The 10,199-nt window shown below is 65.9% G+C and overlaps 1 protein-coding gene across 1 annotated transcript; it reads right to left on the bottom strand.

Annotated features, from left to right (window-relative positions):
- Positions 1 to 278: 278 nt before the first annotated feature.
- On the bottom strand, positions 279 to 5,546 carry LOC309585740 (maestro heat-like repeat-containing protein family member 7; the record flags this gene model as incomplete). Its single annotated transcript, XM_082303622.1, has 12 exons — positions 279 to 400; positions 1,044 to 1,146; positions 1,526 to 1,627; positions 1,787 to 1,942; positions 2,071 to 2,247; positions 2,488 to 2,625; positions 2,797 to 2,911; positions 3,186 to 3,323; positions 4,206 to 4,354; positions 4,538 to 4,867; positions 4,982 to 5,046; positions 5,435 to 5,546. 12 exons carry the CDS (start codon positions 5,544 to 5,546, stop codon positions 279 to 281), a joined length of 1,707 nt encoding a protein of 568 aa, XP_082159748.1.
- Positions 5,547 to 10,199: the final 4,653 nt, after the last annotated feature.

Here is a 10,199-nt window from a genome sequence, read left to right as displayed (position 1 = left end):
AGGTTTTGGGCTGCTTCAGCACCACAGAGATGCAGGTCAAGTGAAGAAGCCAAACTGTTTATTAATAGGAGGCGAAGCGAAGGGATGAGCTGGGAGGGAAAAAGGGGATGGGCAGGGTCTGAGGGCTGGAGGGATGGAGCTGTCAAAAAGGAGGGAGAGGGCAGGAGCTATGGGAGCTTTCCACAGGCTCAGCTGTGACCAGCATCAGCTGTGCCTGGAGCTCCAGCTGCTCTATTCTAGTCTCCAGATGGTCTCATCTTCCAGGATATCTGGAGGGCTTAAAGGGACTCTGGTTCTGAGCCAGCAGATGAACGTAGTTCAGCAGCTCTTTCCTTGAATGTTTTCTGAACTACGATGTTTGTCTGGGAAGGGCTGTCGTCTCTCCTCAGGGCTTGAAGGGCTGGAAGAGACAGGAACAGAGCCACGGTCAGAGCCTGGATCTGCGGGAATCCAAGCAGACCTTCCTGCCAGGGCCATCTCACCCAGCTCCTGCCATGGCCAGAAGACAGCAGGGGCCAAGGAGATCAGCCAGAAGGTGCTGGCCATGAAGCTCCCCACCGTGTCCCTGAAACCTCTCTGTGCTCTGCCCACGTCACCCCGAGTCCACACTTGGAGCAAAGCCCCCACAGCCAGGGCAGGGATTGCGGCTCCCGAGCCAGGCATTGCAGCTCGCCCCCGCCAGCCCCCGCTGCCAGCCCGCTGCCCTCACTCACCCTCACTGAGGACCTGGAGCTCTTCCTTGTGCCCCCTCAAGAACACCCTGGCAGTCCCTGGGAGCACAGAGGCGGTCACGGCCCCGCGGCACGGCTCCCTCGCAGCGGCGCTGCCAGCCCCGTGGCCACACGCTCTCCTGCCCCGGCAGGGCTCAGCCCGGGCCCTCGCCGCATCCTGACGCCCGAGGGCACGGCTGCGAGAGGGCGGCAGCGGCCCCGAGGGCAGGCGGGGCTCCACGGCCCCGGGCCCGGATCCCGCTGCCGGGGCAGCAGCCGGGGCTGGGGCCGAGCTGCGGCGGGGCGGGGAGGGGCCCCGGGCCCGTGGCTCACCGATGAACCTGACGGCCGCCTCTCGCAGCGACTCCTGCGGGCTCTCCACGAACGGCAGCGCCTGGTGCAGGCGCTCGGCCGCTCGGCTCCTGTCCTCTGCCAGCTGCAGAGAGCGCCAGGAGGGAAGGGTTGGCGCGGGCTCAGCCCCTTGGCCGGGCTCTCTGCGCCCAGCCCTGGCCTCCCCTGCCCGCACGGCCCCGAGGCCCGGCCAGCAGCCGCTGGCGCCGGGCTCTGGAGGGGGCCGAGGGCCGGCTGCTGCCCGGGGAGCCGCGGTGCCGCCCCGCGCCACAGCCCAGCGGGGCCGGGGCTCCATCGGCTCCCGGCTCGGGACCACAGGAGCCTGGAGCAGAGCCCGGGGAAGGGAGCAGCGTGTGGGGCGCAGGCTGGCGCCCCTGGTGCAGCACTGGGCAGGGGCACAGCTGCCAGCCCCACACACTGGGCTTCTCCAGGCTGTGCCTCAGGCTTCTCCAGTCAGGCTTTACCAGGCACTCGGCGAACGTCAACAGCTGCTCCTTCTTCAGCAGTTGCTTGAGATTCCTCCTCTTCAGGAACCCGGCCGCACAAAGAAGAGTTTCCATCGAGGCCTGGAGAGCAGCAGAGGCACAGAGATGGCACCGCAGCCCAGGGCACAGGACTCGTGTCCCTGTTCCAAGGCCAGGAGGATGCTGGAGCCCAGGAGGTACCAGGGCAGGAGGCAGCTGAGCCCCGTCCTTGGGATGCAGCAGCATCACACAAAACCTCACCTCTGCCACGTGGCGGTTCTCCTCATGGCAGTGCAAGAAGAGCAGGAGCAGGCTCTGGCTCACAATCCTCTCCAGGGGCTTTTTTCCCTCCTCCACTACCAACTCCATCACCTTGCCGAAGAGGTGAATGGAGAACAGCTGCACATGGCTGTTGTCCTGGTGGAAAAAGATAAGACCCTAAGACCAATTACTCCAGGTTCCCCAAGGAAAAGGCCTGAAAATCCATAAGGCTTGAAGTTTTGCAGGTAGCACCCCAGCCTATGGCTGGGGGCACAGAGCCTTACATTTTCAAAGAGTGGCAGGAGCGCCTCAGCCAGTTTCGGGGCGGTGGTGCTGGATACCAGGATGTCTTTGTTCTCCAGCGCATTCATGAACACAGAGAGGGACATCCTGACCACCTCTCCATCTGCATCGCCCAGCAGCTCCACAAGCCGTTGAGACAGGCTGCCCATTCTTCTGGCCTGTGTGGAACACAAGGCTGTGCTGTGAAGCCATGAACGGCTGCACTGCCTACACCACCCTGGCCCTGCAAGCCCACCCTGCTGCCGCAGGGCCCAGAGGCCAAAGGCCTGTCCTGAAGCACTGGGGCAGCTGAGCCGGGAGGCAGGAGAGCTGGGAGCAGCTGCCTCAGCTCCTGAAGCCCAGCCAAGCCCATGTGACTGCTTTCCCCAGCGCAGCTTCAGCCGCTGCCGCCTTCTCACCATCGTGGGATCCTTGCTGAGCACCACGAGGCCTCTGAGTGCCAGGCGACATCTCTGCCTGCACTCGCTCAGCAGGTACCTGGACATCATCTCCAGGACACTGTCACCGCATTCCCTCAAGTCCAGGCACTCGAGGAGCTGAAAGGCACAGGGCAGTGACAGGGGAGCCGGCCGGCAGGAGCCCGGAACCGCCCAGGGCTGGGCCCAGGCAGCAGCGCAGGGCGCGGGCACGTCCCAGGCAGCTGCGGCTACGAGAGGGCAGAGAGGCGGGAGGCAGCTCAGCGAGGCAGCACTGGCCGTCAGGCTCACCTCCACAAGGAATGCCAGGAAGGGCAGATCCCAGCGTGGCTCCTCCCTGCTCAGCAGCCCAAGCAGGCGGAGTGCAATCCCAGAACACATGGGAAGGGAGACCCGGCGCATCTCTCTGGCAGAGGGAAAAAGGCATCAAGGCTGTGAGCTGGGGGGGCAAACATCTCCCAGGACTGACTCACAGAGGTCTGGTCTTTCCCCAGCATCCCTGCAGGGGATGTGGGTGCTCTGGGAGGTGGCTGCTCCTGAGCACCCTTCTCCAGCCTTTTCCAGCGTCCTTGGCCATCCCTCATTGACCAGGCCCTCTGGCCCATGGCCACAAGGACTGTGTGGGGCACCGCGGGCACAGGGCACAAGTGCCGGGGGCAGTGGGGAGAAGGGGGTCTCACCTGGCCAGCAGACCCACTGCATAGTGCTGGGTGTCAGCACACAGCAGCGTGTCCCAGCCACGCTTGCGCTCCATCGCCACCACCTCATTGTCACAGCGCAGTCGACAGAGCAGAGCCTTCATGGCCTGCACTGCAAACCTGTGTGCAGAGCAAAGCCCAGGTCACACTGGGAGCACTGGCGCTGGCCACAAGGGCATGGGAAGGACAGGAGGACTGGGACCTGTTGGGGTTGCTGGGAAGGCGGTGTTCCTCCCGGCACGCTCTCCAGAAGTGATCAACTTCCTCTGGCATCTGCTGTGTGGTGATGACAACATGGGAGAGCAGAGCCACAAAGATGCGGGAGGAGTAAAGGTTCACTGCCTCGTGGCACCGAGGCACCTGGACAATCACCCACAGCCCCAGAGTTGCCTGCAAAAGAAGCAGCCCGAGACAGCGCTCGGTGCCGAGCTGTCCATGTGGCAGGGCCCGAGGGGAGATGCAGGGGGAGCACCGGGCCTGGTGCCCCCTGAGCCTGCCCCTAGCCCAGGTTTCACCCAGTGCTTGAGGCAGGGAGAGGATGGAGAGCTGCTGGAGAGGCAGCTTGGGGGCAAGCAAAGGCCAGTTCCAGAAACTCACAGCCAGGGCAAGGACAGGTGTGTCGTCCCCATCAGAGGTGCACATGCTGTGCAGAGGCCAGTCCTCCATCACACAGAGCAGTGTTGGCAGCACCTTCTCCAGTTGTGCTGCCTGACAAGCCTAGGAGTCTCCACATCATTGTGGCAGCTCTGTGGGATCGGAGCTCTGAGTCAGGGGCGTCTCAGTCACAGTACCATGCCCTGTGCAGCTGTGGGGGCCCAGGTGACAGAGCCCCGGTGCCCTGAGGGGCAGGGAGGGAGCATGGCAGCAGGCTCAGGAAACAGAGGGGCCCGAGGGTCCTGCAGCTCTCCGCCTGTCTGGCAGACCCCATTGGACAGGCGGCACAGGGCGATGGGCCCTAAGGGCTGGTGAGCCCCGAGCTCTCAAGGCAGCTGGGCCCCGTACCTGTCGCACGATGGGGCACAGCGCAGGAGGGTCAGCACCACATCAGCGGGGTGCTCTTCAGCCAGCCTCAGAAGGTTAAAGCCCAGCCTGGCACCCACAGTGACATGGGACCCGAGACTCTGGTGAATGTTCCTCACCGTGGCTGGCACCTGGAGGAGGCATGGGGAAGACTTGGAGCACTGTCCAAGGGAGCAACTTCCCCAGCTGCCCCCAAGAAATGCTTCCCTTCTCGACTCACTGTTCTGGTCTCAAAGGCTGAGGGGGCCCAGCAGCTGTGGCTTGAGGGGGCACACGATCCTTGGAGTCTCCAGCCCTGACCCCAGGCTGCTTACCTGCTGCTGAGAAGAATCAGCACTCTCCTTGAAATAACCCAGTTCAGGAGCATGAATCCCAGTGGGAATGGGCATAGTGTCAGTATTTGGGATGCCCTGAGTCTCTCCGGTGTCGGTGTTTGTGATGGCCATGTCCTCAGTCACTGCCACGTCAGTCTTCACCGTGTGATCATTCATTGGACTGTCAGAGTCTTCTGAGGGTGCAGTGATATCTGGGCTGACATCAGGCTCTGCCTGGAGCTCGGTCAGCCCAGAGTCAGGCTCAGCTGTGCCCTCAGTTGCTGTGGTGCTGGTCTTTCCACGCCGAATGTGGATGAACTTCCGGAACATCTGCAGGAGAACAAAGGACAGGGAAGGGAGGGATGTTCCAAGGGGTGCTCCAGGCGCGGTGCTCGGCTGAGCAGCGACAGCAGGCCCAGCCCAGGTGGGGATGGCTGCAGGTACCTGCACTGTTCTCCGGAAGCGGCCGTGGGCACGGTCCTGCTCTTGTGTCCGGTCCGGGGCTGCATCTGGCAAAGAGCGAGCGCAGCCAGAGCTGAGGGGCTGCAGGAGAGGCCGGAGAACGCAGCCCAGCCCTGCACTCCCCAGGCAGGGACAGCCCCGGGATGCCCAGGGCATGGAGCACGGCTGCTGCGGGGGGTCTGGCCCGGCCCCTCTTCCATCCTATCCATGGGCCTGTTCTCCAGGGATGCGATGGGATGGGACGGGACGGGAGGGCATGGGATGGGATGGGATGGGATGGGATGGGATGGGATGGGGTGGGATGGGATGGGATGGGATGGGATGGGATGGGATGGGATGGGATGGGATGGGATGGGATGGGATGGGATGGGATGGGATGGGATGGCGCCAAGCTGGCTGCCACCAGCAGCCCTGTGGCCCAGCTCTGTCACTCACCGTCCTGCCGTGGCTGGAACTGCTCCAGCTCTTCGGGCTGTTGTGCTGGGGCAGCTCCAGGGCCTTTTTTCCCCCTGAACACCTTGAACAGGCGACGGAATCTGCCCGCCATGCCACAGTCTGGCCTCGAGGGCACCTTCAAGAGAGATTCCTTGGGAAAGCTCTGAGTGAACAAGTCCTGCACTTGTGCCTTGAAGGCACCAGCAGCAGAGAAGCCTCAGGAAGGCTACAGGACAGCAAGTCCTGCAGCCTGGTCTCAGAGGGCTCCTGCCACAAGGACAGGAGACTCCTCGTCAAGGATTATGGTCAGCAAAGCCAGCGGTCTGGCCTTGAGGGCACCGGCCACAGGGATGGCAGATGCCTCAGAAAAGCTCCAGGGCACCAAGTCCCATGGTCTGCCCTCGAGGGCACCTGCAAAAGAGAAGCCTCAAGAAGGCCACAGGTCACCAAGTCCTGTGGTCTGGCCTCGAGGTCACCTGCAGGAATAACGCCTCGGAAAAGCTCCGGGTCAGCGAGGATCGAGTGCGCTGTGCGGGGGCTCCTCACGGCACCGCTCTGTCCCGTCCTGTCCCGTCGCGTGCTCCGAGCACTGTGGCGTGGCCGTGTCGCCGCCAGCCCCTGTGTCAGCACGTGTCACAAAGGGCCCCGGGACACCCTGTCCCGTTCCATCCCACGGTGACCGTGCTGCACCGTGTCACAAAGGGCCCCGGGACACCCTGTCCCGTTCCATCCCACGGTGACCGTGCTGCACCGTGTCACAAAGGGCCCTTGCACACGCTGCCACCTGCCCCGGGGCTGCCCCCAGCCCACCCCAAGTGGCCCAGGTTGGAAGGAATGCCTTGCCCCAAGTGTCTAAGGCAGCCCAACAGGAACTTTAGCATCGGCTCCAGCCATAAGCAAACGCTCCCCTGCTCTGCGGGCTCGGGGCAGCACCAGGAGCCCCCACGGCTGCCGCCGCAGCCGCCGCGGGAAGGGTACGGGGCCTTCCACAGAAGCTGGCACGGCCCCTTCCTCTTCTTCCTCTTCTTCCTCCTCGCTGCTGCCGGGATTCAGCCCCCGCCGCCGCCCGGCTCCTTCTGCCGCTCCTGCCCGGCACGAAGCGGCGGTGCCGCTGACGGGGCCGGAGCGCGGCTGCCCCGCGACTGCCCCGCGCCTCAGGGCCGGGCCGGGGAGTGACCGCACGGCTGGGGAGGGACCCCGCGCTGGCCAGGGCAGGGACTGACCCCATGGGAGGGACCCCCCGCTGGCCAGGGCAGGGACTGACCCCATGGGAGGGACCCCGCGCCGGAGCACGGAAGGATTCCTGTCCCCGAAGGGAAGCAGCGGCACGAACTGACCGCGACTCCCATCCCTTCTCCCTGCCCCGCTGGGCACAGCAGGGAGGAGCCGGGGATAAAGTGAACTCCGGCAAGGAGAAAGAGGTCGGGGGAAGGTTCTGTACCAGGGTTTATTTTCCTCCTCACTCTCCAGTTCTGATTAGCTCCGTCCCAAATCCAGGGGCCGGGGCCGCCTGCGGTGTCCGATCCCCGGCAGCAGCGGGGAGGCCTCGGGGAGCGGCGGCGGGCGGGGCCCTTTGGAGCCGCCCCGGGCCCCTGAAGGAGCCGCAGCGAGGGGCGTCTCCGCCGGCCCGTGGCACTGAAGGAGCTGCACCGAGACACCGGCGAGGAGCCCGGCGCTGAAAGAGCCGCAGCGGAGGGCGTGGGATGGGAGGTGCGAATGGAATAAAAGAAGAAGAATGGAATAATAAATTCTAGAAGCGCACGGGGCGTGGCGGCTGCGCAGTGACTGAAAGAGCTGCAGCGAGGGAGCGTCGGGGCAGCAGCGCGGGGTCTCGGCCGCTCCGTGTCACCGCAAGAGCCGCAGCGAGGGACGGGCGGGGCGCGGCTCGGATCGAGCCCCTCCAGCTGCGCGAAGAGCGGCGACCCCGCGGGACCGCGCCGGGGCCGGGCGGCGGCGGCAGCCGGAGCCGGGGAAGCGGCTTCGAGCGGCGGAGACGAGCGGGGTGTTCCCGTCAGCTCCGCTCAGCCCTCGGGCACCGGGGGGTTCCGGGGTTGTTCCCGTCAGCTCCGCTCAGCCCTCGGGCACCGCGCTGGGGCCCCGCGCACTTTTCCAGCCCGGCCGCCCCCACGGGCCGGGCCCCGCGGCTCCCGCTGCCGCCGCCTCGACCCCGCCGAGCCCAGAAATCCCGGAAAATCGCTCCCATGCACCAAAGAACCTTTCCGTGCGCAGCCAGGGGCGCAGAGGGGGGATCCTTATGAAGTCCCCTCCCCTCAGTCCCTCCTGGGCACGGCCGGGCATTAGCGCAGCTCCCGGGGCTGTGTCCTGGCACCGGCTGCTGCCACAGGGCACGGGGCTGCCGCGTTTGGGCATTAAACGCGACAGATTTGGGGAGCAGGGACAGCCACAGAAACCCTCGGGGAGCCCTCGGGAGCCTGGAGCTGCCCGAGGGCCACAAAGGATGCCCTGGACACAGCGACGGCCCCAGCAGCGGCTCTGCCCCCCAGCACGGGGCTGTGTCCCAGACCCCACGGTCCAGCCCGAGGTTTGGGGCGGCAGCGGAGCTGCTGGACGGAGGACAGATGGAGGAGCAGGAGCGGGAGGAAGAGGAGGGATAAAGGGGGAGGGGTGGGAGGAAGAGGCGGGAGAGAGGAGGCGGGAGAGAGGAGGCAGGACAGAGGAGGCGGGACAGAGGATGCAGGAAGAGGAGCCTCCAAGAGGAGCCTCCACGTGCATCCATCGCTCTCTGTGTCCGCAGCTCTCGGCCTCGCTCCCCCCATCCCGCAGGTGACCGGGTAGGGACAGCTCGCCCCAAATATCTCGGGCGGTGCCTGGGGTTGTTTTGGGAGAGGGGATTTTTGGAGCTTGGAGGACTCCAGCACCGAGCCCCAAATATCTTTGTTGGTTCCTGGGGGAAGGGGGTTTGGTGGGGCGGGGGGGGGAGGCGGATGTTTGGATCTTACAGGGCTCCAGATGTGAGTCGCAAATGCCCCTTGGGGGATATTGGGGAGCCCCCGGCACGCGGGGTTTTTGGGGTCCCGGTGGCGGCTGCCGGGAGAAATGGGATGGGGCGGGATGGGGCCCGGGAAGGGTGGGATGTGGATTGGGGGGTGGGATGAAGTGTGGCGGAGGGGGATGGGCGGGATGGGGCCTGGGCTGAGGCAGCCGAAGGTTGGGGATGATGAGGCCGGGGGGACCCCACTCCTGAGGGGCGTGCGGGGTATCCGGCAGCTCGGAGGGAGTTTTGGGGCACCCCTAATCCTGAGGGGGTGGTGCCGGCAGCGGGGGACACGTGGCTCCGGCAGCTCTGGCCCCAGCTGAGCCCCCCCCGCCGCCAGCGCCCCCCGGAGCGGAATTTGGGGAGGGGGAGGTGGGGGCGGCCAGGCCGGGCCCCCCCGCGCTGTCCCGGCGGGGGCCGAGTGCGGGCGGGAGCCCCGCGGGGCCCGGCCCTGCCCGGGCAGGCTGATGCCGCCCGCCCGCGCTCCGCACTGGTCCGGACTGGTGCTCCCAGTGCCGTGCGGGGCGGGGCCGCTCTGGGGACCCCCCAGGGCACAGCGCGGCTGCTTTGGGGCTGTGGGCAGCGCCCGGCGCTGGGCATGGGGCGTGTGGGGGCAGCTGGGGCCGCACTGGTGGCACTGGTGGTGCTGGGAGCCCCCCCGGCCGCGGGGTGAGCGGTGAGAAGGGGGGCGGGTCTGGGACCCCAAATTGAGCGAAATGGGGAATGGAACCCCCAAAGTGAGCAGGAGGGGCCTGGAACCCCCAAAACCAAGGCCGGGGGAGGGGAGGTGGGGATTGGGGATGGGGAAGGTGCAGAAGTGGGGGGGGGGCGATAGGGGGCTGGGAGCCGCAAACAAAGCGGGATGGGGCTGGGACACCCAAATTGAGCTGGAATGGGGCTGTGGATTGGGGGAACGCTGAGAAAGGGGAGGAGAGGGGAGGGAAAGGTGGAGTTGGGCCAGAAGAAGAGCGGTTCCATGGGGGTCCAGCCCTGTCCCCCAGCACCTGAGCCCTGGAGCGATTCCCTGGGGCTCTGGGGAAGGGAGGGATCCGCACTGGGGGGGTCCCCAACCCCCCTGTCCATGCCTGGGGCTGATCGGGGCTCCCCCCACACAGCAGCCGGTGCTGCGGCAGCCGTGGGGCAGAGGGGGTGGGAAAGGGGGGGCAGGGTGGGAGTGGAGGAGGAGCGGGAGGGAGAGGAGGGAGAGAGGAGGAGGAGGAGCTGGAGAACCACGAGGTTCCACCGCCCGCCCACTGTGTCCGCAGCACCCCCAGCCCCGGTAGCATCTTCCCCCCCATCCTGCAGGTGAGCGGGGAGGGGGAGCTCACCCCAAATCTATCGGGGGGTCAGCAGGAGGGGTTTTTTTGGAGGGGTGTTTGGAGCTTGCAGATTCTGGAATCGAGCCCCAGATGTCCTTGCATGTCCCTGGGAGGGATTTTTTGGGCCAGAGGGGATTTGTGGATCTTGCAGGACTCCAAAGCTGAGCCATAATTGCCCCTTGGGGGTCCATGTGAGGATCACCCGGTACTTGCAGGGTGGGACATTGGCTTTGGGGATCCCCAGGAGAGCTGGGGGCTGGAACACGGGACCCCTGGAGTGAGGAGAGCAGAGAGGGACGATACCAGAGCTGGGGGACCCCCAAGAGCCTGGAGGGGTGGGGCAGCCTGGAGATGAGGTGGGGCTGGGACCCCTCAGCCCTGAAAGGGGGTGGTGAGGAGAGGGGGGAGCCCCCAGTGCCTGGAGTGGAGGGAGGCTGAAGAGGGAGACCCT

The sequence above is a fragment of the Coloeus monedula genome (assembly GCF_965178545.1).
Source record: "Coloeus monedula genome assembly, contig: HAP1_SCAFFOLD_212, whole genome shotgun sequence".
NCBI classification, from domain to species: Eukaryota; Metazoa; Chordata; class Aves; order Passeriformes; family Corvidae; genus Coloeus; species Coloeus monedula.
This window is presented reverse-complemented; position numbering and strand designations above follow the sequence as displayed.